This window comes from Salmo salar, chromosome 09, assembly GCF_965601325.2.
Source record: "Salmo salar chromosome 09, fSalSal1, whole genome shotgun sequence".
Taxonomy (NCBI): domain Eukaryota; kingdom Metazoa; phylum Chordata; class Actinopteri; order Salmoniformes; family Salmonidae; genus Salmo; species Salmo salar.
Window position 1 is genome coordinate 44,948,654 of NC_138299.1, and position 27,746 is coordinate 44,976,399.

Consider the following 27,746-nt stretch of genomic DNA (forward strand, 5'->3'; position numbering starts at 1 on the left):
TTGCGTCTGGGTCAAGGTGAATGGTACATTCTCCTGGGAATAATCCTATTCCTGTAAAGACATCAGCAAACTCCTCCAGTACATTTTCTGTCTCTACTGGTGCTGTTACTGATAAAACTAGCTTGATGAGGTCCATGTCTAAACATGCTTTAAGACCTAGCACTGCAGGTGCTCTAGTGTCAACAACGTAAAAGTCCAACATCATGTCACTTTCCTTGTATTTGCATTTGAAAGTGCATGTGCCTTTTACTGGGAGTTGTTCACCACCATAACCAGTCAGTCTGCGCATGGTGGGCTGTAGCTCCCACTCAGATTAGATGGTAAGGTATTTGTTTATTTACATTTTCATAAGAGATTTATACATTGTGGCAAAAGTAGTTTGGGGTTGGGTGCGTTTTGATTTTTCTTCAACGTGCTGCAGGCGGCTATACTGGTCCTCTAATACAAGACTATTAATGGCCCAGTGCAGCACCCCAACTTCCCGCTGCAATGGATTTATAGCTCAATCTAGTTGTAGGCGGTAATGCAACTGTTATTGGATGCCAACCGCCATTTAATCTCATCGAAGAAGAAAAAGACACTCCCGGACAACAGGTGGCGTGTGTCTACATTAAGTGTAGTTTGACAAAACGCCTACTATGTCGAGAAAGAAAACGAGGAAGTTGCTATTGCGTTTGTTCTGGTTCTTAATTTAGAGGAGATGTTAGGTCATCAATATAATTTTAACAATAACTTCAACCAGTCCACAAAAAATATTTTCTGATTCTATTTTTGCGAAACAAGGCCTCAGGTAAGAACCCGCCGCTTGCGGGTCTGTTGCAGGGCAAATGACTAGGGAAGGCCTAGTTAACGTTTGAGACTCAACTATTAGCTAAAGTTAACAAACAATGCTTTGCGAAATAATGTCGCCACATAACGTTTTTTCCCCCGCAAGTAAGCAACATAGGGAAATATGTAACGTTAGCTAGCTAAACCAAATATTATGTAGCTGCTAATCTAGCTAGCTAGCGAAATATGTTGGCTAAAACCCAAAATAGGTAACGTTAGCCAGCTACCTTGCACATGTAGATTTTATTTCGTTGCTTAGCCACCCAGGGCCCGGGACAGGGAACTAAGTTTGCGTTGCAACATTGAATAAATCAGAAAATATGGGATGTGTTGTTTTAATCAAGAGTTGTGTGCTAACTAGCTATATAGCAAGCAAGCCATCAAATGACATAATTGTCGTGCATTTCATACAGCGTAGCCTAGTGGTTAGAGCGTTGGACAAGTAACCGGAAGGTTGCAAGTTCGAATCCCCGAGCTGACCAGGTACAAATCTGTCCTGCCCCTGAACAAGGGATTTAACCCACTGTTCCTAGGCCGTCATTGAAAATAAGAATTTGTTCTTAACTGACTTGCCTAGTTAAGGTCAAATAAAAAAAAAAATTTTTTTACAGGTTGTTAGTCTGAACTTCATTTTGGAACAGTGAGGATAACCATCCTGCAGCTTTATACCGCTTCTCCACACTGAGCCCAAGACTATACTGACTGGGTCCTGACTGACAATATCACTTGGCACCCCTGGAGAAATGGCATCAGTGAAAGACAGCAGTCAAACACTCCTGTTGAATATCATCACGAAAGATGAAGAGGAGGAAGTGAAGATTTGGGAATATGATGATTATCCAGGTAAGAGAGCAGGTTTTATCAACGGCGGTTAGACCTAGTGGTTAGAGCATTGGGCCTGTAACCGGAAGGTTGCTGGATCGAATCCCCGAACTAACAAGGTAAAAATCTATCGTTCTGCCCCTGAGCAAAGCAGTTAACCCACTGTTCCCTGGGCGCCGAAGACGTGGATGTCGATTATGGCAGCCCCCCCCACACCTCTCTGATTCAGAGGGGTTGGGTTAAATGCGAAAGACATTTCAGTTGAAAGCATTCAGTTGGACAACTGACTAGGTATCCCCCTTTCCCAGTGGTGTTCTGGTCCTCAAGGCCAGCTGGTTTTCCTACTTTCCTTTTAGTCAGAGTCAGATTAATTTCATTATTTTTAGGACACTATTTTTAGGCTGTTGTTGATCGAGCGAGGCAGATTTAAAGTACATACTTTGGTTATTTAGATGCCCGCCAACCACTTTGTTACATGGTTTTAGTATTTGTTTGACATAATTTGTTATGTTCTCATTCACACAGGAGCGAGTCCAGAGATGGCATCGGTGGAGCCGTCAAACAGCAGTCAAACACTGGGCCTAAATGTCATCATAAAAGAAGAAGAAGAAGAGGAGGAGGAAGACGACATTGGGGAATCTGATCACGGTAAGAAGTGAAAGGAAATGTAGCATTATAGTTTCAACCAGAGAAACCTACTTAGCCCCACTTCAATAGTACTCTCCATACACTAGAAGGTTAGTTCTCTATACCCATTTTCACTACTACTTTATTGGACACATTTTAATTTGATACAATGATTGTGGATGTAGGCTCCCGAGTGGCGCAGCGGTCTAAGGCACTGTATCTCAGTGCTGGAGGCACTGGCCAAGCGTCGTCCGGGTTTGGCCGGGGTAGACAGTCATTGTAAATAAGAAATTGTTCTTAACTGACTTGCCAGGTTAAATAAAAATGAAATAAAGTGTGCTGCACCTGTTCACCTGTTTTTATGTTGTCATTCACCCAGGAGAGACCTCTAACTCCTCTGACCAAGTTGAGACATTTTCTGCATCAGGGAAGAAACATCAGGAAGGAAGCAAAGCTAAAGGGTCTCACCACTGCCCACACTGTGAGGAGAGCTTCCCATTCCCATCTTATCTTGAAAGACACCTTCGAAAACATTCTGGAGAGAAGCCTTATGCCTGCTCTGTCTGTGGGAAGCGCTTTCCTGCATCACATCATCTAACAGTTCATCAACGAGTGCACACAGGAGAGAAGCCTTACCACTGCTCTGACTGTGGGATGAGTTTCTCTCAACTGAGTGGCTTGAAAGGTCACCAACGAACACACACTGGAGAAAAGCCTCACCACTGCTCTACCTGCAGCAAAAGTTTCTCCTATCTGCGAGACTTGCAACGTCATCAGCTGATTCACACAGGAGAAAAGCCTTACTCCTGCTCTGAATGTGGAAAGGGTTTCACCTCACCAAGCCATCTAACTGTTCATAAGAGAGTGCACACTGGAGAAAAGCCTTATAATTGTTCTGAATGTGGGGAGAGTTTCTCTTATGTAGGCAGCTTCAAACATCACCAGAGAATACATACAGGAGAGAAGCCATACTCCTGTCATGACTGTGAGAAGCGCTTCACCTCATCGAATCAGCTAAAGGTTCACCAGAGGGTGCATACGGGAGAGAAACCTTTCTGCTGCTCTGAATGTGGGGACTTTTTCTCTCAACAAAGTAACTTGAAATCACACCAGCGAACACACAGGAGAGAAGCCTTACCATTGATCTCACTGTAGAGACCCTTCATCTTAACTACTAACTTCAGTCAGACATCCACCAGTAGGAAAGCTTTACATATGACTGATGCACATTTTTCAACATTCAAATCATTCCTTAAGTGGATCAGTGGGCACGCAGGAGAGAAGCCGTATCAGTAATGCTAGACCTGCAGAGATTAGTTACCCCCATAATGGCATTCATAGAAGAAGTGGGGGACATTCTAAAATGCTTGTGGTGATCTCCAATGCCTTAACCTGACTTAAGGACATTCAATCAAAATGAAAGTAGAGAGGAAAACATCTAGGGGTAACTAATGTTGCTAAAGGTGTGTAAAAGGGAAATAATGCATTAAAGGATTGATACATATTTGAATTTAAGGTATTAGATTCTATATGGAACTCTTTAAAGTTTGTTAAATTCTATTTTTTGTTATGTAGGCCTAACTGTATTGGCTATGAGTTATAATGATAATAAAGTCTTTACCCTGAATTCAGATGTTTTTCCCTCTTTGATTTAGGATAAATTTCAACAACAGAAAAATACTCTTATTAAAAGTTGCATTGAAGCTAGTAGTAAACCAATGACCCGTTTGTTTATGTAAATAGATATTTCAGAGTCCGTATGAAAGACCTGTGAACTCATCTGCGATTGCTCCCATCTAATTTTTTATTTTTTTCCCATCTACCAAAACCTTCCCTTTTCGTGTTTATAAGCACCACAACACTTACTGCAGTCATTTGTTTGAAATCTGCTCATACATACAGTATAAATGGGAGAGGGTGTGGCACGCAAAGGAGGAACAGGAGAACAGGAGGTTGAACTCTGACCACTGTTTAGGATGTATTCTTTCTAGGATGTCCATACCATGTAAACCAGCTATAGCCAGCAGATCCTCAGGTGTACAGCAGGATCCAGGGATAGAACCCTCAACCTTAAGCCATCATGAAGAAAAAAAAACATGCCAAGAGGACAAGGTCATTGATTCAGCTGTCGTGCTGACAGAACATTGATGTATTGGACAATTACAGGAGAGCTGTTCAAAATGACAGTTTTGCCCAGTCGGTAACCTCCGACTTGAGAATGTTGAAAGAAGATGCTGTGTACAAGAGAACATTATGGAAGTCCTATTTCGGTACCACTGTGAAGGTGATTCTGATGAAGAGGATGAAAGAATTGGACGATTTGATCATGGTAAGAGCAGGTTTTATCCAGAGCGATTGGGTCTTTTCAAGTTATTACATCTCATAAGTCTTGTGAAAGTGTATGGTTAGTAAACATATTGCACAATATGATTTGTTATTGCTTTTTCTTTTGCCCTCCACTGCATATGCCACAGTAACATTGTATGCACATTCACTTAAAGGGACACACACCAACATTTCTATGTTTTGTAGTAAAAAATATAGATGTGTTTCCAATGACATCATTCAACTAGACAATGCCTACTCATAATTGGTTAAGCACGATGCACACTGATGGTGTCATTGGAAAACGCTTATCTTACTCATCTTTTTTTTACTACAAAAAAACTGAAATGCACCATTTACACATGTTTTGCTGGAGAGGATGAATATGAAGTTGAACATTTTTCTAATTTGAGTCATTTAGCAGATGCTCTTATCCAGAGCAATTAGGGTTAAGTGCCTTGCTCAAGAGCACATCGACCGATTTGTCCCCTAGGGGATTCGAACCAACGACCTTTTGGTTACTTGTCCAACACACAATGTGCATACAATGTTAACCTCTAGGTTACCTGTCGCCCTAAGCTATGCCTTGCAAAGTATTTCATGTTATTAGTACCAGTTTTATAGCTGAAAATAACCTGTCCATTTTCCAGGAGTGCAACTTAAGACCAATAATTTTGTTCGATTTTTCGGCGTAGAAATGAAAAGTATCCAGCAGGAAATGAGACGACTGGCTGAGGAAAACCAAAACCTAAAGTTGCAGATCTCAGAATGCTGTAGGACCAAATGTCCCGTGTTGCTGACATTCTTAAGGACCCAGGTTGCTAGTGGTCTCGAGTTACTGGAGGAATAGGTGAACTAGGTTGCTAACATGTTAAGGACCCAGCTTGCTAGTGGGCAAGCAGGTAAGAACATAATAACTTGCACAAGTAAACAAGTCATCGTTTTAGTCAAAGCATGATATATTTGGGCTTTAAGTCACAAAACCAAAATGCCTGCTTCGTGCAAATTCGTGTCAGTGACGTGTACTTCTTATGACATGTGTAAATTATTTTTAGCATACGTTTTGTTTCAGGGCTGGCATTGTTTATTCATCAGAAACACCTGCAAAGTTCGCGAGTCGCGTCTGAGCTGAGCAACATAATAGATCATCTTTGACTACAGCCAAGATGGTGGATAAATGAAAATAATTCATTCAGACCATTTACCATTGAAAGAAAATGGTCCGTTTCAGGCTACTTAACAGGGTGGGTCTCCCATAGACCCAAATGCAGTAGGAGCTGGGTCTGGTCTACTGGTCATTGACTTTAATTGAACCAGAAAAAAATCAGAGAGTGGGGTGTCTCGCTTTCTCTCCCGTCTCTGGCTACAGATTTTCGCTGTGGACAACACCTGGCTGTCTGAGCAAATGAGCAAATTAAAGTAGGGGGCGCAAACCTCTTTTTTTTACCAGCAACTGATCACAGTCTATTGGATACTTTGTCAAGTTGCACTGATTTTTAGACTAGTCTGTATACAAAAAAATACAATTGTATAAATAGCAAAATTGTATATGATATGATTGCATTTTGGAACCCTGCTCCTCTGTCACCCCAAGCTGAATGGTTTTCACCACCCTCACTGCTTTGATTGGTGCAGCTAGAAATCAGAAGAATGATTGAACCACCAGCGGCTACTGCACTACAGATGGAACAATGAGACAGATGTTTCACTGTATGTATAAATGTGAAGCATCCAGTTGGCGTTTCCACTCACTATCAAATGTGGTAGTGCAAGGAAGCTCAGTGGCCAGCAGTGGGAGAAGATGGAATGAGATGGATTTTGTCCGACATTCTGATAATTGACTAATCGATTAAACATTTGATCTCAATACAGTTTTCTGTTCCCAAAACTAGAATATGTTATGAACAGAGTGGACTAATTTTTGTAGACTTTACCCTTTGCCAAAGTAAAAAAAAAAAAAGGTGTTTAGAAGGGCAAGGCTAATTGAGTAATTGCACACTTGCACTTCACAAAGTAGGCATTAGCCAACGGTACCGCTTGCTGTGCGTTAGCAGAGAGAACAGTCTATGACTTGGGTGACTGGAGTTTGACAATTTATGGGGCTTTCCTCTGACACTGCCTAGTATATAGGTCCTGGATGGCAGGAAGCTTGGCCCCAGTGATGTACTGGGCTTTACGCATTACCCTCTGTAGCGCCTTACAGTCAGATGCCGAGCAGTTGTCATACCAGGCGGTGATGAAAACGGTCAGGATGCTCTCGATGGTGCAGCTGTAGAACCTTTTGAGGATCTGGAGACCCATGCCAAATCTTTTCAGTATCCTGAGGGGGAAAAGGTGTTGTCGTGCCCTCTTCCCGACTATCTTGGTGTGTCTGGACAATGATAGTTTGTTTGTGATATGGACACCAAGGAACTTAAAACTCTCGACCCGCTCCACTACAGCCCCGTCAATGTTAATGGGGGCCTGTTCGGCCTACCTTTTCCTGTAGTCAACAATCAGCTCCTTTGTCTTGCTCACATTGAGGGAGAGGTTGTTGTCCTGGCACCACACTGCCAGGTCTCTGACCTCCTACCTATAGGCTGTCTCATTGTTGTCGGTAATCAGGTCTACCACTGTTGTGTCGTCAGCAAACTTGGTGTTGGAGTCGTGTTTGGCCACGCAGTTATGGGTGAACAGGGAGTACAGGAGGGGACTCAGCATGCACCCCTGAGGGGCCCTAGTGCTTAGGATCAGCGTGGCGGATGTGTTGTTGCTTACCCTTACCACCTGGGTAAGGGTAGGCAGCCCGTCAGGAAGTCCAGGATCCAGTTGTAGAGGGAGGTGTTTAGTCCCAGGGTCCTTAAGCTTAGTGATGAGCTTTGTGGGCACTATGGTGTTGAACGCTGAGCTGTAGGCAATGAACAGCATTCTCACATAGGTGTACCTTTTGTCCAGGTGGGAAAGGGCAGTGTGGAATGCGATTGAGATTGCGTCATCTGTGGATCTGCTGGGGCGGTATGTGAATTGGAGTGGGTCTAGGGTATCCGGGAGGATGCTGTTGATGTGAGAACATGACCAGCCTTTCAAAGCACTTCATAGCTACCGACGGTAGTCATTTAGGCAGGTTACCTTTGCTTCCTTGGGCACAGGGACTATGGTGGTCTGCTTGAAACATGTAGGTATTAGACTCAGTCAGGGAGAGGTTGAAAATGTCAGTGAAGACACTTGCCAGTTGGTCTGCGCATGCTTTGAGTACACGTCCTGGTAATCCGTCTGGCCCCATGACTTTGAATGTTGACCTGTTTAAAGGTCTTGCTCACATCGGCTACCGAGAGCGTTATCACACAGTCGTCCTGAACAGCTGGTGCTCTCATGCTTGCTTCAGTGTTGCTTGCCTCGAAAAGAGCATAGAAGGCATTTAGCTTGTCTGGTAGGCTAGCGTCACTGGGCAGCTCGCGGCTGTGTTTCCCTTTGTAGTCCATAATAGTTTTCAAACCCTGCTATATCTGACGACCATCAGAGCCGGGGTAATAGGATTCAATCTTAATCCTGTTTTGACGCTTTGCCTGTTTGATGGTTCATCTGAAGGCGTTAGGGGATTTCTTATAAGCGTCCAGGATTAGTGTCCCGCTCCTTGAAAGTAGCAGCTCGAGCCGTTCGATGCGGATGTTGCCTGTAATCCATGGCTTCTGGTTTGGATATGTACATACAGTCACTGTGGGGACCACGTTGTCGATGCACTTATTGATGAAGCCGATGATTGAGGTGGTGTACTCCTCAATACCATTGGATGAATCCCGGAACATATTCCAGTCTGTGCTAGAAAAACAGTCCTGTAGCGTAGCATCCGAGTCATCTGACCACTTCCGTATTGAGCGAGTCACTGGTGCTTCCTGCTTTAGTTTTTGCTCGTAAGCAGGAATCGGGAGGATAGAATTATGGTCAGATTTGCCAAATGGAGGGCGGGGGAGAGCTTTGTATGCATCTCTGTGTGTAGAGTAAAGGTGGTCTAGAGTTTTTTTCCCCCCTCTGGTTACACACGTGACATGCTGGTAGAAATGAGGTGAAACGGATTTAAGTTTGCCTGCATTAAAGTCCCGGACACCAGGAGCGCCCTTCTGGATGAGCATTTTCTTGTTTGCTTATGCCTTATACAGCTGGATGAGTGCGGTCAACCAGCTGATGAGAACTCTCTTGGTAGATAGTGTGGTCTACAGCTTATCATGAGGTACTCTACCTCAGGCGAGCAAAACTCAAGACTTCTTTAATATTAGACATCGCGCACCAGCTGTCATTGACAAATAGACACCCCACCGCCCCTCGTCTTACCAGACATAGCTTCTCTGTCCTGCCGATGCATGGAAAATCCCGCCAGCTCTATATTATCCGTGTCGTCGTTCATCAGTAGTGCAGTACACGTGTTTAGCAGATGTAGCGAAATGCTACCACACACTATTTATTGATATTCTTTACACACTGGAATCACTTTAGTCTACCAGACCAATACAATAGTTATGTCCACTTACTGCACTACTGACGCACCTTACTGCACTACTGACGGACCTTACTGCACTACTGAGGATTCATATACTTAGCCTATTTACATAACTCCTGTACATACTCATCATTCTTACTCTATAATTCTATGCTCCTACTGCACTGTACTTTATTTGGTTATCCCACTCACTATGCACATATGTAAACAGTGTATATACTATGTACATATTTTTTTTAATCGTATTATTTATAGCTAATTGTCTTTTATCTGAATGAATTAGTCACCAGGGAGTGCACACAGACGAGAAGCCTGAGTAACTTAAAATGTCACCTGCGAACACATATTTTTGCCCCGATTGTGGGTAGAGTTTATTTTCTCTAGGCAATTTAAAACGTCACCAGTGGTGCTTGTGGTAATCTCCATTGATGGTTTAAGGTGATAAACCCGAAATAGAAAAACCCGAAATAGAAAAACTTAAAAGATTATTTTTTTTGAGGGGTGTGAGTTTTATTTTTGTAATGTGTGTAAAATAATACACATAAGTGTTAATAGATACTTGCTATATGGAACTCTGAAGTTTGGTCAAACCTGTAACACTTTTATAAACACATAGTGTGGCTCAGTTGGTAGACCACGGTGTTTGCAACGCCAGAGTTGTGGGTTCGAAGCCCATGGTGGATCAGTACGAAAATGTATACACTCGCTGCTGTAAGAAGAAGTCGCTCTTGATAAGAGCTAAAAGTGTGAATGTACATTGTATAATAGCGAATAATAACTTGAATCAAAACTGATAATGCATTATAAAGTACGACAATGACTAAGTCAATACATTTTTTATGAAAGTAAAATCCAATAAGTAAGTTTCTCCATGTAGAGCTGCACCTTTTGTATGCTTGTCCTCTCATATAAAATGAAGTATTTGTATCTAAAGGCTTTTATCAGGTTGAAGAATTTGATGTCTATATTTTTTGGGGGTATGTAACTATTGGATAAGACAACACTAGTAAAGGCTTTACCATACCATTTATCTCATTTTAAATTGGTGGGGGTGATTTAGAGGGCTACTTCATGACGTGAATACTGACTCCTGGCTTTTATTGTGGACTTTTCCTAATTTCTGTGACCCGGAAGTACTATATTGTTGCTGATGAGACGCTGATGCCGTCCACCATCTTTGGGTCCAACCATGAACACAAAAATGGGGGCATTTGCACTACTGGTAAAGCTTTATAAAAGCTCAAAATGTTTAAATGGTAAGTTATTTACCTAGCGATCTACAGTCTTGTGCAAAACTTTGCTTGAAATGTATTAATTCGATATTAATTTGATGCACTCTAGCTAGTTAGCCAGATAACCTAGGTAACGTTAGCATTTCTTGTGATCAAAATGACATGGGACTTGCTTAATTATATATATTTGTATAAATGTAAAGAAATGTTTGTTTCGTTAACAAAATTATGTAGTTAAAATTATAACATAGGCCTATTGTTCAAATGTTGTAGTCATGGGAGACGCATTTCTATTTCCTGCATTGTTTTACCACATGCATTTGATGGTATGCATATTAGAATATACCTTTAACCCAAAAGTTACTGTGTCCTCCATTGGAGTGGTAAAGAGACTGTTACCTCGTGCTTATATGCTGCGTATATGCTGCTGGTGTGTTTGAGTGTACCGTCTACCTTCTAAATTCATAGAGTAGGCTTACATTGAAGACAGCGAGGACCTCAACCTGCTCCTCTCCTTCAATGCTGGAAGCACCACTTGGATCGATCTTCATGTGTGAGCACTGGAAAATATTTGCAACATGAGTAGGAAACATGAAATCGAGATAGGGAAACGTTGGATGACATCGAACTGAGTTTATGGACTTTAACTGAGGACTATTTACTTTACCTGTTTGAACGTTGTGGAATAAATGGATCTGAAGTGAAAGGAAAGAGTCAACGCTCATTGGGTAAAATAAGAATATTGTGAAAATGTTGATTTACTGGAACCAACTGACCAGGGAATGTTTCTTACACCAACCGAAGGAATACAGAATGAGGAGGGAGGGGCTTGGTTTTGCAGCAACAGGCTGGAGACAAAGTCAACTCCACAGTGACTCATACCACAGCAGAGTGAGAGGGGTGAGTAATCTGTCATAAAGACAAACTGTCATAAACTGACAGGAGATTAGAAAGATAAGCACAACTTCAGAAGCCTAGAACATCCACTTGTAAATGGACTGAGAAGGAGATGCTGGGAATTAGAAATGATTCAACCTTGTAAACTCTAGAGTGGGAAACCCATTAGTAGGGCATTTTGATTTCCTTTTGTGTGTGTGTGTGTGTGTGTATGTATGCATGTATGTGTTTATTTTAGGAGATCGAGGACCTGCTTAGCCTGCCGCTGTCCTTCCAAACTGAGACAGCCTACAGAGTCACTGGGTCCTTGTTGTAACAGTAGAGCCCAGAGTGTACAGCAGGCTCCAGAGATGGCATCTTGGCCGACTCTTAAGAGGGTAACTGTGCTGCTGGAGCAGAGAGTCAACATCACAGTAGAAGATGTTGTTCTTTGAACAGGAAAGATTAAGTCATATTACATGACAATGTTCAATGGTTTTACTTCCTTGTTACAGCTACTGATGTGATGATGTAAAGAATATTTGCTGGTCTGTGGTGTGTAATTAGATCAACCAGACACTGCACTTGACACATTAATGAAATTGATATTCCAGTTACTAAATTTGCACACACCCATTAAGAAAATGACTAAAAACTGTTACATCCTCTTAGATTGATGAGGAATTGAAAAATGGTATGGTTGAGAGGGATAAGGCATGGCAAATAAGTCTGGGAGCACAACTGATTGGCAAACGTACTAAAACAAATAAAATCACGTAACTAAACCAAATTAAAAAAAAGAAACGACTACACTATGACACATAAGTTATATAAAGAATGATAGTAAAAAGCTTTGGGGCAACTTAAAAAATTTTTGGAAAGAAAGCCATCTGGAGCTGAATTAATGGCTCATTCATCACAAAACCCACTGATATTGCCAACTACTTAATGACTTTTTCTTTGGCAAGATTAGCAAACTTAGGGCTGACATGCCAGAAACAAAACGCTGACACTACACATCCAAGTATATCGGACCAAATTATGAAAGACAAGAATTGTACTTTTGAATTCCGTAAAGTCAGTGTGGAAGAGGTGAGAAAATTGTTGTCTATCAAAAATGACCATCTGGATGTAAAATTTCTGAGGATAATAGCAGACATTATTGCCACTTCTATTTGCCACATCTTCAATTTAAGCCTACTAGAAAGTGTGTGGACTCAGGCCTGGAGGGAAGCAAAAATCATTCTGCTACCCAAGAATAGTAAAGCCCCCTTTACTGGCACAAATAGCCAACCAATCAGCCTGTTACCAACCCTTAGTAAACTTCTAGAGAAAGTTGTTTGACCAGATACAATGTTATTTCACAGTAAACAAATTGACAAAAGACTTTCAGCACACTTATTGGGAAGGACACACAACAATCACAGCACTTACACAAATGACTGATTGGCTGGGAGAAATTGATGATAAAATTGTAGGAGCTGCCTTGTTAATTTAATCAATTTTAGAATAAGGCTGTAACCTAACAAAATGTGGAAAAAGTCAAGGTGTCTGAATACTTTCCGAAGGCGCTGTATAGATTCTACAGACCCTAGTACTTCAGCACTTAGAATAGTTTATAAGCCATATAAGGCCAGCAACACTCCATGATTCAACGCCCCATGTAATTACACCATATATAGATTCTACAGACCCTACTGAGTACTCCCAACACCACTTTTACGCCTGCACAAAGAATCGTTTTTCCTGTACACTGCTATATATTTGTACCATATAGTGTCCAGGCATCTTGACCTTGGACATATTTTAAAACCCAAAATGTAATGCAAATGCCACTTACATGAACAAATATTAGTTATCGTTAATGTTTTAGACAATAAATACAGGTTAATGACAGTTTTATTTTACATGAGGGGCTTTTATTTTGGAAACGTCAAATTCCGTGACCCGGAAGTATTCTTCTTTTAGTGTTGCTGAGGAGACGTTGATGGGGAAAGATAAGTAAAAAGGTCCGACTTTGATTCATAGCTTAATTTTTTCACTTTTTAAATACATTGCTAAATGTTGCCTTGCAAGGACAAGTCCATTATATGTACAGACCTGAAACTAACCTACCAATGAAGGACGCTTGCACGTGGTCAAAACATGTTCATTGTTCGACTCTAGCAGTCTAGATCTCTTACCTACCTAGCTAGTATTGCTAACAGCTAGCTGGCTATACAGGCAATTGAACCCGAAAACATGTTAGCAAATACTTAACTTCTCTGTATGGTAGTTTCACACCTTCTCAAATCGTCAAGCTGGTGAGTGAAATAATCATAGATAATTCATCGTTTCGGTCTTGTTGCATCGATGTATACACTGTCGCGCTAACGTTAGTATGTGGCTCAAAACAGAGCAGGGAACACTGGTCCTGAATGCCACCGGGGCCTCTTGTTTTTCCATTCACTTGGTAACCTATTTGCTTTAGGCCTGGGAGACCAGGTGTGTTGCATTTAGTTAAGTGGCCTAGTGTTTGGTGTGGTGTTGGGCGACTCAACTCTGCAGTCGGGCCCGGTGTTGTGCCAGAATCTCCCCCATGCTGCCCATGTCGCCCGTACTTAAATCCGCTACTGATTTTCTATTGGTCTATAAATAAATCTCTTTGCCAAAATTCGTAATCTCGACCATGTCTTATTCGACCAGTATTTTTGTAATTGTAAGGATAATAATTCAGCCATTCTGAAATGTTTATTGCTTGCGAACATTTTACTCCCTCTGTTTTTAATATAACACACATTTATTAATTTCGGATGCCTATCCTGAAGTGAAGTTTGTTCTATAGAAAGTATTTGACTCTGATGTGTGCCACAGAAAGTATTTGACTCTAGCCACAAAATTAAGGAAATTAGAAGGGTGGGGGGGGGGGATTTTCTGCACAACACCGGTCCTCGCCATTCTGCAGCCCCTAGGCAAGCACCAAAAATTGCCTCAGCTCCTCATATCCCCGCAAAATATAATAGTGTTGGCCGCAATGCAGTTTTATAAATACCTATCTATGCCATACCGTTTCTAAAATAGGCAGCTGTATTGGCATTATTAGCCCAGTCCTGATTCCTGACCAAAGTTTAAGACTAATAATTGTGGCTATTTGATCAGCATATCAGCTACCCAAGTTTATCGGGAGTTATTTTGAGCTCATTTGCAATTTGCAATGAGAATCAGTGTGTTTACACAGCAGGAATCATTGTGTTTACACAGCAGGTATCATTGTGTTTACACAGCAGGTATCATTGTGTTTACACAGCAGGTATCATTGTGTTTACACAGCAGGAATCATTGTGTTTACACAGCAGGTATCATTGTGTTTACACAGCAGGTATCATTGTGTTTACACAGCAGGTATCATTGTGTTTACACAGCAGGAATCATTGTGTTTACACAGCAGGAATCATTGTGTTTACACAGCAGGAAAAGCAAAGTATTTAATTTTTGTTGCTATGACTAGCTCGTAAAGAAAGTACTAATAGGCCTACAATTAAAATCACTGATTTATTATAATTTAGCCCAAGGAGTGAAACCCGGTCTGCCCATTCCATATTGTCCGTTTCATATTTTTTATTTGATATGGCACCATTTAGGCTATTTGATCAGCGACACGTGCATGATGTAGAAAAACAGTGTCACATAACATTGTCATAAATATGGTCTCCAGTCTGTAGGCTATAGAAAGACCACATAGGCTACATGATTTATATTAGATTACTCGAGTGTCGTGGAGCACGGCGTCTCTCCAACAGAACCCAGGAGAGGCGCGCTGGGCATTGACAAGATAAATATTTTGCACTCCTGACTTTGGCAGTGGGCACTGCTAGATAGTGCATATTTTGGTCACATTAGATGTCGAGAGTCTATATACCAGCATTCCCCATTCCCCTGGCAGCCCTAGCTCACTATTTGAGAGACAGAGATACTAACGAATACCCACCAACAAACTTTATTCTAGAGCTGAATATGTTTTGATCTATAACTATTTCAGGTTTGATGATGAATACTACCTCCAAATGAATGGAACATCGATGGGCTCCACATTCACTCCGTGCTATGCTAACCTTTATTTGGGTCTTTTTGAAGAACGTTTTGTCAATAATGAAAATGAAACTCAATTTTTGAATAAAGTCCTGAAGTGGTATTGATATATTGACGACATGTTTTGCATATGGGGAGGAACGGGAGAAGAGCTGTCAGACTTTATGGCATTACTCAATGAACAACTCTGTATAGAAAAGAAACGGACAGAAGTACTGTATTACAAGGGGACAGCTTCCACACTGAGCCATTAAAAAGAGGACTTCCAAGAAGGCAGTTTTTCAGACTGTGACGTATATATGCCACTCCACAGAGGACTAGCTAGAAAAAGCAGCGGAGATGAACAATAGGTTTCTAAGAAGAGGCTACTCTCTACAATGTGTGGATGAAACTCTTAATTTGGCATTGGGGAAAACATGAGAAGACCCGCTAGAGCTAAAGAACAATGTTCACCACCACTTGTACTTTGAACTCGTGAAAAGTGGGAGATGCTGTCAAGAAACACTGGCATGTTTTGTAATCGGACCCAGCTTTGCCAGCTGAATGTAAGAATCAAATCACTTATTGTATGTAGGAGAGGTCACAATTTACACGATAAATTGGTCCATGCCAACTGCCAGCCACAAAAGAAAATCAGCCAAGCTCTTTTACGCCCGCTTCCAAATGGTAGCTTTAAATGCAGAGGATGCGCACAGTGCAACAATATGTTTTTTTTTTTTTTTTATACCTTGATTTAACTAGGCAAGTCAGTTAAGAACAAATTGTTATTTTCAATGACGACCTCAAAACAGTGGGTTAACTGCCTTGTTCAGGGGCAGAACGACAGATTTTTACCTTGTCAGCTTGGGGATTTGAACCTGCAACGTTTCGATTACTAGTCCAACGCTCTAACCACTAGGCTACGCTGCCGCCCCAAATGATGAAGCGTGAATATTTCTGCCACCCACATACAGGAAAACAGTTCCAAATTAATGACATTATTATGTGCTCCCCCCTCATGTTATCTACATGATTAAATGTCCATGTGGGTTTTGCTATGTAGGTAACTTAAAAGTTAAATCGGGAGAAACGACAGGTATTATCCAGTCGCAGTTCATTTTAATGACCTAAAACATGACATTTCTACCTTTAGATTTTGTGGCTTGGAGACAGTTAAGATATCAGACAGGGAGGTGATATAAATAATACTCTGAGCAAAAGATTTTCACCCTCCAGACATTATCTAGAGGTCTTCATGATGAAATGCCTATGTATGTTATGTTGTAAATGTGAACATGAATTATGCCTCTATTTCAGATTACTCTGACGTTTTTCTTACACTGTACCCAATGACTACACACTTTATTCAAATATTTATGAAATGCATATTGTTATATTTGGTAGTACTTATTTGTTTTTCCTTCACCTCCAACCCCATTCGATGCGTGGAACGGATGTGGGTGTGGCTATGTCTTCATAAGGGTGCTAATTTAAAAAACTCACAAAAGCTCTGACGAAGGCCGTGAGGCCAATACATAAAGCTCTGACGAAGGCCGTGAGGCCGATATGTAAAGCTCTGACGAAGGCCGTGAGGCCAATACATAAAGCTCTGACGAAGGCCGTGAGGCCAATACATAAAGCTCTGACGAAGGCCGTGAGGCCGATATGTAAAGCTCTGACGAAGGCCGTGAGGCCAATACATAAAGCTCTGACGAAGGCCGTGAGGCCAATACGTAAAGCTCTGACGAAGGCCGTGAGGCCGATACGTAAAGCTCTGGGAAGGCCGTGAGGCCGATACGTAAAGCTCTGAGGAAGGCCGTGAGGCCGATATGTAAAGCTCTGACGAAGGCCGTGAGGCCGATATGTAAAGCTCTGAGGAAGGCCGTGAGGCCGATATGTAAAGCTCTGACGGAAGGCCGTGAGGCCGATATGTAAAGCTCTGAGGAAGGCCGTGAGGCCGATAGTGCCTGAGAAGGCCGTGGGCGTGAGCCGGGAAGGCCGTGAGGCCGATATGTAAAGCTCTGAGGAGGCCGGAGGCCGGAGCCTGGGAGGCCGGGGCCGATATGTAAAGCTCTGAGGAAGGCCGTGAGGCCGATATGTAAAGCTCTGAGGAAGGCCGTGAGGCCGATATGTAAAGCTCTGAGGAAGGCCGTGAGGCCGATATGTAAAGCTCTGAGGAAGGCCGTGAGGCCGATATGTAAAGCTTATTAAGATCAGTGATACTATCAAGAGCAGTGTGCGGGTTCCTTCTTTTTTCTCATTTTATTCAACTGTTACCATGCAGCTGCAAAAAAGATAGCTCAGATGTGCGAGTGCCTTTTACATTTTGAAATAGTGCATATGCCACTGGGCGAAAAGTTTTCATTTTTTTGGGGCAGAATTGTGTGAGGTGTAATGCGTTGTTGGAGGTGCGTCTTGGTCAGTTTAGCTCAGAAAATTCCGCCCTAGGTGGCAGCCTTATCCTGCCTACCTTTGGCATTCCAGGAACAAATCAATAATTATTGTTTAAAAAAGCTAAGTTATTATTATGTCACTGTGGGTAACAAGTCAACAAGGCATTCTGGGATTTTCATTCCCCTTCTCTGTGATTTTATTTCAGGAGAGTGAGGACATGTCCTAAATACCTTCAGTCTACCCTGGAGGCAGCACAGCTTTATTTTCATGTGAGCATCAGCACATCTCACGCAAGAGAAGTGTGCACAGTGTCCGAGACCTTGGAGGAGCTGGCTGGCTGACCAGTCCAAGGTTGCCACGTGATTTGAGTAGGACAATATGAGTCGAGAGAGGGAAACATTGTTGGATGAAATCGAACTGAGTTTATATACTTTAACTGAGGACAATTTACACTACCTGTGTGAACGTATTGGAATAGGAGGCAAAGATGGGTCAGAGGTCAAAGGAAAGACTCAACGCTCATTGCGTCGTATAGTAGGGGAATATTGTGAAAATGTAAATCTAATGGAATCAGATGAGCAGGGAATGTCTCGGTTACTCCAACTGAAAGAAGACATCAAAGTAATACAGGAAGATGCCAGGGGTGTGCCCTCGAGTCCCAGCCAATCAGCGACAGCAGAGGTGGACACCACACAAGCAAGCTGTGATGGAGAACCGAATGAGGAGGGAGGATCTCGGTTACCTAATAACAGGAAGTTGGCGGATCCAGCACCAGAGTGGCTCATTATACCAGAGCAGAGGGAGTCACTAGATCCTGATTGTGACAGTGGCACACAGTCTGTACAGCAGGAGGCAACAGTGCTGCTGGAGGACTGTAGGTTTATGCTGGGGCGGAGATTCAAAGTGGAAGAGCAGGAGGAGATGATTTCGGTCTTTGCTAATGAAGGTATGAATAGAACAGATTGCATTTAAGACGCCACATTGCAGGGCGATGATGTCACATTGCATGTTAATGCCGATTTGTGCTCATGTTCAATGTTGATCTAGTGGAAAGAAGTGGAAGGTGTCTCACTGCTCAACCGACGTGAGTTGAGGTGCAACCAAGACATTTGATCATCATCGAGAAGGAAAAATGCGCAACTCTCGCTCACCATTCAAAAAAAACAACATCTTATTGTATTTAAACAACTATTAAGCTTGACGTTTTCAGCCTTCGTCAATGGCATTGATTTTCTGATGAAGGCCGAAACATCAAGCTTTTAAAGGAAAGATTCACCCCTTTTTGACTGTTCTATTTACTCCCAGGGTTATTTCATGTTTTCATGTGAATCTGAGCTATTCAACTTTCAAGCAGGCAGAAATACAGGTGGTATTTCTGCCAAAATGGGTGAATCTTTCCTTTTAATAGTTAAAATGTTTTTAATGGTGAGCGGGTGTTGCACCTTTTCAAAGTTGATATTGTGTAGCTTGTTGCAACTCTGACATGTTTTTCTGTTGTCATTCATACAGGAGAGGGTCCTGAGTCCTCAGACTCATCAGTGGAGACATTATCTACACCAGGGGAGAAACACCAGGAACTTGACAAAGCAAAGAGATCTCACCACAGCCCTCAACGTAAGGAGAGATCCACAAAACGATCACAGCCTAAACGGCACCTGCACACACACTCTGGAGAGACGTCATCCCACTGTTCAGGTAGCAAAGAAAGTGTATCTTCTGTGAGTTCTTACCAATGCCCTGAATGTAAGAAGAGATTCTCTAGTAATTCAGGTCTTCAAAAACACTTGCGACTACATGGTGGTAAGAGGCTTTTCCAGTGCTCACAGTGTGACAAGAGTTTCATAAAGAGTAAAAATCTTTATCAACACCTGCCAGTGCACTCTGGTGAGAAGCCTCACCCCTGCTCTGACTGTGGCCGAACTTTCTCTACTGCACGGTATTTAACTAAACACAAGCGTATACATTCAGGGATTAAGCCTTTCTGTTGCCCCCATTGTGACAAGAGGTACACCAGATCAGATCAGTTGAAAATTCATATCATGACGCATACTGGGGAGCGGCCTTACCAATGTGGTCAATGTGAGAAGAGTTTTAAAATGAAGGCAAATCTTAAAGAGCACCTGTTATTACATGAGGTAAAGATGTCTCACCGCTGTCCTGACTGTGATCAAAGGTTCTCCGCTGAGGAAACTTTAAAGGAACACATGCAGTTACACAAAGGAGAGAAACCTTTCCACTGTCTGCAATGTGAGAAGAGGTACAGTACTTCAGATGAGTTGAAAGAACATATGATGTCTCATACTGAAGAGAAGATTAATTTTGTTTCTGAGAATAGATCGCCAAGTTCCAGAAATGTAAGAGAACAATGTCAGGAGACGGCCCATACTGTTGACAAACCTGACCTCGGCTCTGACTGCGGAACAGATTTTGCTCAACAAGACAAGCTGGTAAAACACCAGCAAGCACACACTGAGGAAAGCCCAACACACACTGCCGAAAAGCCAACGCACACTGAGAAAAAGACTCACTACTGCCCCGAATGTGGAAAAAAATACCATAGCACTTCACACTTCAAAGAACACCTGCGTTCACACACTGGTGACCGACCTTACCAGTGTTCTCAGTGTGAAAAGAGTTTCACAAAACAAATACATCTTAAGCGACATATGTACTCACACACTGGAGAGAAACTATACCATTGTGGAGATTGCAATTTATATTTCCTTAATGAAATCGAATATAAGAGACACAAGCACATTGGAGAGAAGCCTCACCACTGCTCTGTCTGTAGTGTTCGTTTCTCTTTATTAGAAGATCTAAAAGCACATGAAAGGATTCACACAGGAGAGAATCCTCACCACTGCTCTGACTGCGGGCAAAATTTTGCTACAGCGGGATGTTTAAAGAAACACAAGCTGTTGCATTCAGGAGAGAAACCTTTCCACTGCCCACAGTGTGGTAAGAAGTACACCAGAGCGGACCAGTTAAAAGATCATATGAAGATACATTCTGAAGAGAAGCCTTACGAATGCCCGGTTTGTGCAAAGAAATTCCATGATTCTAGGCAATTAAAAGTTCACCAGAGAGCAGTGCATGCAGCATCTTCTTACATATGCTCTGACTGTGGAAAGAGCTTTGGTCTACTGGGCAACCTTAATGCCCACCAGCGAACGCATACTGGGGAAAAGCCTCACCAGTGCCCCGTCTGCGAAAAGAGGTACACAAAACGATCACATCTTAAAGAACACATGCGTATACACACTGGTGAGAAACCTTACCAGTGCTCTCAGTGTGAGAAGAGTTTCACAACACAAACAGGTCTTAATCATCACCTATACACACACACTGGAGAGAAGCCCCGCCACCACTGTCCAGACTGTAATGAAAGTTTTACGTCTTGGATACCCTTTAAAAGACATAAACAACAACATACTGGAGAGAAGCCTCACCTCTGCTCTAACTGTGGTCTTAGTTTCCTCATAGAAGAGGACTTAAAAGCACATGAAAGGATTCACACGGGAGAGAAGCCTCACCACTGCCCTGACTGTGAAAAAAGTTTCTCTTCAGCAGGTAATTTGAAAAAACACAAGAGGTTACATACGGGAGAGAAACCTTTCCACTGCGAGCGTTGTGATGAGAAATTTACAAGATCAGATCGGTTGAAAGTTCATATGATGTCACATACAGGAGAGAAACCTTTCCAATGTCCTGAATGTGATAAAAGCTACAATAATTCGACCCAATTGAAAAATCATCAGAGAATAATACATAGGGGAGAAAAACCGTACCTTTGCTCCGACTGTGGAAAGAGCTTTGGCAAACTAGGTAACCTTACAGAACACCAGCGAACACACACTGGGGAAAAGCCTCATGTCTGCCCTGAGTGTGGGAAGCAGTTTGCCCACGCAAAACACTTAAAGAGACATCAGCGGGAACATACGGGAGAAAAACCGTATCAATGCCCTGACTGTGAGAAATGTTTCTCCCGGGTAGATTATCTAAAAACACACCAGATAACACACAAGCCTCCTCACATGCGCTCTACTGTAGATAAACCCTATGGCTGCTCTGACTGTGGGAAGCGTTTCGGGCAGATCTCTGGCCTTAGAGCACATCAAAAAATCCACACTGGAGAGACTCCTTATGACTGTACTGCGTATGGAAAGAGTTTTGTAAACCTGTAAAATCGAAAGATACACAATCAATTGGATACTAGTGAGAAGTCATACCACTGCTCTGACTGTGGGATAAACGTTGATCAGGTGGAAACCTCTGAGACACCAGGTCACTCCTGAATTGCCTGATATGAAGGCATTGACAATTGGCAAGGAGTGGTGAATGCCATTTTACATCTACATTTTAGTCATTTAGTGGACGCTCTTATCCAAAGCGACCTACAATTAGTGCATCCATCTTAAGATGGCTAGGTGAGACAGCCACATATCAGTCGTAGTAGACTAAGTACATTTTTTCTTAAAGTAGCTATCCGCAAAGTCAGTGCTAGTAGGAAAAAAGGGGGGTGGGGGCGATACTCTTTCAGATGTTTTCAGAATATGGGCAGTGACTCCGCTTTCCTGACATTAACTGGAAGCTCCTTCCACCATTGGGGTGCCAGGACAGACCAGAGCGATCACTGTGCTGCCATATATGGACTTCTACCTTTTGTATATATGGACTTTTATGTTGATCACCTTTTGTAGATAGCATGTAAATATACTGTTTAGTTAGCGTAGGAGGATGTTTAGTTAGCATGTAAATATACTGTTTAGTTAGCGTAGGAGGATGTTTAGTTAGCATGTAAATATACTGTTTAGTTAGCGTAGGAGGATGTTTAGTTAGCGTAGGAGGATGTGCAATCACAATACATAAGCTACAGGTTTCCTACTGAACTGCATCTCTCATGTTCACTCTAACCATCAAAACATAACAGAGAAGTGTTTTTGTGTTGTCGTGGTAACAACAAGGATTTGAGTCTCATAGTTGTAAATGTCTGTTTGGTCAATTATTCAAATGTCAGATAATAAAGACAATTTTTCAATGACTCCTGTCCTTTTCCTTTACTACGTGGTCCTTCACACAATGACTCCCATCCTTTTCCTTTACTATGTGGTCCTTCACACAATGACTCCCATCCTGTTCCTTTACTATGTGGTCCTTCACACAATGTCTCCCATCCTACTACGTGGTCCTTCACACAATGTCTCCCATCCTGTTCCTTTACTACGTGGTCCTTCACACAATGTCTCCCATCCTGTTCCTTTACTACGTGGTCCTTCACACAATGTCTCCCATCCTGTTCCTTTACTACGTGGTCCTTCACACAATGTCTCCCATCCTGTTCTTTTACTACGTGGTCCTTCACACAATGTCTCCCATCCTGTTCTTTTACTACGTGGTCCTTCACACAATGTCTCCCATCCTGTTCCTTTACTATGAGGTCCTTCAAACTCTGCACACAGTGACTCCCATCCTGGGTTTTACTACGAGGTCCGTCAGAAGGTGTTGCCTTCACACGCTGCACACAGTGACTCCCATCCTGGGTTTTACTACGAGGTCCGTCAGAAGGTATTGCCTTCACACGCTGCACACAGTGACTCCCATCCTGGGTTTTACTACGAGGTCCGTCAGAAGGTGTTGCCTTCACACTCTGCACACAGTGACTCCCATCCTGGGTTTTACTACGAGGTCCGTCAGAAGGTGTTGCCTTCACACGCTGCACACAGTGACTCCCATCCTGGGTTTTACTACGAGGTCCGTCAGAAGGTGTTGCCTTCACACGCTGCACACAGTGACTCCCATCCTGGGTTTTACTAGGAGGTCCGTCAGAAGGTGTTGCCTTCACACGCTGCACACAGTGACTCCCATCCTGGGTTTTACTACGAGGTCCGTCAGAAGGTGTTGCCTTCACACTCTGCACACAGTGGAATAATTGGACCTGTACTGAGCCGAGTCAAGCAGAGCTGTACTGCACTGGCCTGGCTACACATTCATTGTAATTGCTTGAACCGTTCTGGAAATGAAAATGTCAGAGCCAGTACAGTTCCGGTGGGCTCGAGTGCTCATCCTAATGCTAAATATGATCCTAGCTGACTTGTATTGTAGGGGGCAGATCTAGGAAGGTGGTCTCCCATTGATGTCAATTAATAAATCATGTGAACGTCTACACTCATTTCAACTGAATCAGGCTATGTGGGTGTGTTTAGACAGGCAGCCCAATTCTGATATTTTTTTTCTCACTAATTGGTCTTGACCAATCAGGTCTGAAAAGGTCTGATGTGATTGGTTCAAAAGACCAATTAGTGGAAAAAATATCAGAATATGGCTGCCTGTCTAAACATAGCCTTGAGCGTAAATCATAGTCCACAGAAGCAGAGACGCGATAGTCCAGAGTCCCGTTGTGACATAGCTACGTGTCCAGAGTCCCGTTGTGACATAGCTACGTGTCCAGAGTCCCGTTGTGACATAGCTACGTGGCTCTGAGACCACCATTCACATGGGACACAGCACAAATGCGCACCGCTCCACAATTCCCAACCAACGTGGCTCCGGTACGCATCCACGATTTATTTGAATGTGTTGACAGTTGGAGAAATTGCTTGAGCTGCTCTGAGAATATGAAAGCCAATGGTCCAATATTTTACACCAGTGGAGGCTGGTGAGGGGAGGACGGCTCATAATAATGGCTGCAATGGAGTGAATGGAATGGTATCAAACACATAGAAACCATGGAAACCATGTGTATGACACCATTTCAGCCATTATATGCCAGAGTGTCTGGTCTGAGGTTTCTGCTCCACCCTTGTACTTGATTGATTGAATTAAGGTCACTAATTTGTAAGGAAGTCACCTCACCTGCTGGTCTATATCTAAATTGAAAGGAAAACCTGTAGACCCTCGGCCCTCCGTGGAATGAGTTTGACACCCCTGCGTTAGACGCTTTAAGTGTAAATCATATGTCACATGCTGAGATGGGGTAGTCTGGTCGTCTTACTGTGACATAGTTATGCGGCTCTGAGACCATCATCAACAGGGTAGAATTAAAGTATGAAATTCGAAAAGTATGAAATATTCCAATATTCTAGAACACTGCTGTGCTTACACGTTTTGGACTATGATATTACTGTCTGGGCTCCTGAGTGGCGCAGCGGTCCAAGGCACTGCATCTCAGTGCTAGAGGCGTCACTACAGACTCTGGTTCGATTCCAGGCTGTATTACAACCGGCGCACAATTGGCCCAGCGTCGTAAGGGTTTGGCCGAGGTAGGCCGTCATTGTGAATAAGAATTGTTCTTAACTGACTTGCCTAGTTAAATAAAGGTTAAATATATATATTTTTAATACAAATGTCTCTAAGAAGCCTGTTATTTTGACCACCAGATGGCAGTGTTGACTGTCGCTGTGACCAATCAAGTCATCTGACCATATCCTCGCACCCTGACTGGGAAAACAGGTTGGTGTAGGCTGCAAGCGTCTTTTAATTAGTTTACTCAATGGATGTCAGGGTCCAGGCTCTAGCTTTCTCGCTCTAGGATTTTGAGCTATAAACTTGATAAACTCTTGCTTGAATTATAAACAAACTATTTATAAAAACTCAGTTGGTTTACCAGGTCATCAATGTGAAACAAGGACACTGTAAAACGACTCTCCAGACAGGTTACCTGAATCCACAGCCAATTCAGTAGTTACCATACAATGGGAAAAAAAGTGAAGGGCACTCAAGCAACATGAGTCAAGGTGCAACCAAAACATAATTTTGTCAAACAATGAATAACTGCAGTAATAGCATCAAGGGGAGAAAAAAATTGAAAGTATTACGTGCACCAGAGGGATGAGGGGAGTTGAGTGATGGAGGACACTAAGTCACCCTGACGGATCTAACTGCTTCCCTCCAGATCAGCTGATGGAGGACACTAAGTCACCCTGAAGGGTCTAACTGCTTCCCTCCAGATCAGCTGATGGAGGACACTAAGTCACTCTGACGGTTCTAACTGCTTCCCTCCAGATCAGCTGATGGAGGACAGTAAGTCACCCTGACGGATCTAACTGCTTCCCTCCCAGATCAGCTGATGGAGGACACTAAGTCACCCTGACGGATCTAACTGCTTCCCTCCAGATCAGCTGATGGAGGACAGTAAGTCACCCTGACGGGTCTAACTGCTTCCCTCCAGATCAGCTGATGGAGGACACTAAGTCACTCTGACGGTTCTAACTGCTTCCCTCCAGATCAGCTGATGGAGGACAGTAAGTCACCCTGACGGATCTAACTGCTTCCCTCCAGATCAGCTGATGGAGGACAGTAAGTCACCCTGATGGTTCTAACTGCTTCCCTCCAGATCAGCTGATGGAGGACACTAAGTCACCCTGACGGATCTAACTGCTTCCCTCCCAGATCAGCTGATGGAGGACAGTAAGTCACCCTGACGGTTCTAACTGCTTCCCTCCCAGATCAGCTGATGGAGGACACTAAGTCACCCTGACGGATCTAACTGCTTCCCTCCCAGATCAGCTGATGGAGGACAGTAAGTCACCCTGACGGATCTAACTGCTTCCCTCCCAGATCAGCTGATGGAGGACACTAAGTCACCCTGAAGGTTCTAACTGCTTCCCTCCCAGATCAGCTGATGGAGGACAGTAAGTCACCCTGACGGATCTAACTGCTTCCCTCCCAGATCAGCTGATGGAGGACAGTAAGTCACTCTGAAGGTTCTAACTGCTTCCCTCCAGATCAGCTGATGGAGGACACTAAGTCACCCTGACGGATCTAACTGCTTCCCTCCCAGATCAGCTGATGGAGGACAGTAAGTCACCCTGACGGTTCTAACTGCTTCCCTCCCAGATCAGCTGATGGAGGACACTAAGTCACCCTGACGGATCTAACTGCTTCCCTCCCAGATCAGCTGATGGAGGACAGTAAGTCACCCTGACGGTTCTAACTGCTTCCCTCCCAGATCAGCTGATGGAGGACACTAAGTCACCCTGACGGATCTAACTGCTTCCCTCCCAGATCAGCTGATGGAGGACACTAAGTCACCCTGAAGGTTCTAACTGCTTCCCTCCAGATCAGCTGATGGAGGACACTAAGTCACCCTGAAGGTTCTAACTGCTTCTCTCCAGATCAGCTGATGGAGGACAGTAAGTCACTCTGAAGGTTCTAACTGCTTCTCTCCAGATCAGCTGATGGAGGACAGTAAGTCTTATGGAGGGGAGTTAGTCACGCCAATGTTTTCAATTGCTTCACATTTCTGGTAAATGGCTCCATGGACTGATCAACTTTCCTGCGGTGATGCAGCTGCTACGCTAATAACAAGACAGGGCTGGCCGCATTGACAGATTTACTGCCGTTTACTGAACCACACCTCAGAGAGGAGAGAGCCGCCCAGTAGCAGCATCCATATCTGTGTTGCATCGTGGATTGCGGCCATTCTGGGCAGTGAGGACCGGGGAGGTCACCTTGGATGCTGCTGTGCCTGTCACCATAATTCTTGGGTCAGTCCCTGACCATATGACCTGACCAGGAACAACTCTGGGCCCTAGTTGTAGTCTATTCAGGCCACTGTTACAGTAAGTTCAACCTGCTTGAACCTCATAGAAATACAATCAGACCAAACAGCTACGGGACACAATAGCAGAGGAGGTTGGTGACACTTTAACTGGGGAGGACGGGCTTGTGGTAATGGCTGGAGTGGAATCAGTTGAATTGTATCAAATATATCAAACGTAGTTTCTATGTGTTTGATGCCATTCAATTCACTCCATTCCAGCCGTTATTATGAGCCGTCCTCCCCTCAGCAGCCTCCACTGACTACTATCTCTTCCTTATCGACTCCATCTGTTGCAGGTATCTGTTTCTGTTTAACACCATAGTTTTATTACACCTTATGAAGTATGGGGTGAAGGCAAGAGAGAGAGAGATGCTCTGATCCTTCAAGACATTAAATCATCTAGTCAGTTTGAGTCGCCTCTGGTTGAAAGTATAATCTGTTTTGTAGTGATGAATTGAGATGCGGCCTGCTCAATGTGTTTTCATTTGAGCTGTGGAAATCTCAGTGAACAGTGGTGGATCTCTACGGAAACGTCACTGCCCCGCCTGGAGCAAAGCTGGGATAAGGAGTGACGGTGCAG

At 43.2% G+C, this 27,746-nt stretch overlaps 2 protein-coding genes across 3 annotated transcripts; both read left to right on the forward strand.

The window, feature by feature from the left end:
• The first annotated feature begins 611 nt into the window (after positions 1 to 611).
• Positions 612 to 3,904, forward strand: LOC106611386 (uncharacterized). The gene is given in 5 exon segments (XM_014211555.3): positions 612 to 790; positions 1,440 to 1,671; positions 2,176 to 2,298; positions 2,657 to 3,392; positions 3,394 to 3,904. Coding segments are annotated over 4 exon segments (987 nt in total). The 5' UTR covers positions 612 to 790; positions 1,440 to 1,571; the 3' UTR covers positions 3,422 to 3,904.
• Positions 3,905 to 10,228: 6,324 nt separating this feature from the next.
• LOC106611385 (uncharacterized) lies at positions 10,229 to 22,666 on the forward strand. 2 transcript variants are annotated; one of them, XM_014211552.3, is made up of 4 exons: positions 10,229 to 10,332; positions 10,777 to 11,208; positions 17,831 to 18,571; positions 19,135 to 22,666. In XM_014211552.3, the coding sequence occupies exons 3-4, from the start codon at positions 18,004 to 18,006 to the stop codon at positions 21,807 to 21,809; spliced, it is 3,243 nt and encodes a 1,080-aa protein (XP_014067027.3). In that variant the 5' UTR covers positions 10,229 to 10,332; positions 10,777 to 11,208; positions 17,831 to 18,003; the 3' UTR covers positions 21,810 to 22,666. The 2 variants fall into 2 exon arrangements, with proteins under 2 accessions (XP_014067027.3, XP_014067026.3); XM_014211551.3 differs by lacking the exons at positions 10,229 to 10,332; positions 10,777 to 11,208 and adding an exon at positions 13,124 to 13,193.
• The last annotated feature ends 5,080 nt before the right edge of the window (positions 22,667 to 27,746 follow it).

What these genes read in the sequence shown, in the direction of transcription:
- LOC106611385 (XM_014211552.3), top strand. Translation starts at nt 18,004, where the DNA reads ATGAGTCGAGAGAGGGAAACATTGTTGGATGAAATCGAACTGAGTTTA. An exon ending in TTCGGTCTTTGCTAATGAAG is followed by an intron (nt 18,572 to 19,134) that starts GTATGAATAGAA and finishes TCATTCATACAG; the next exon opens with GAGAGGGTCCTGAGTCCTCA.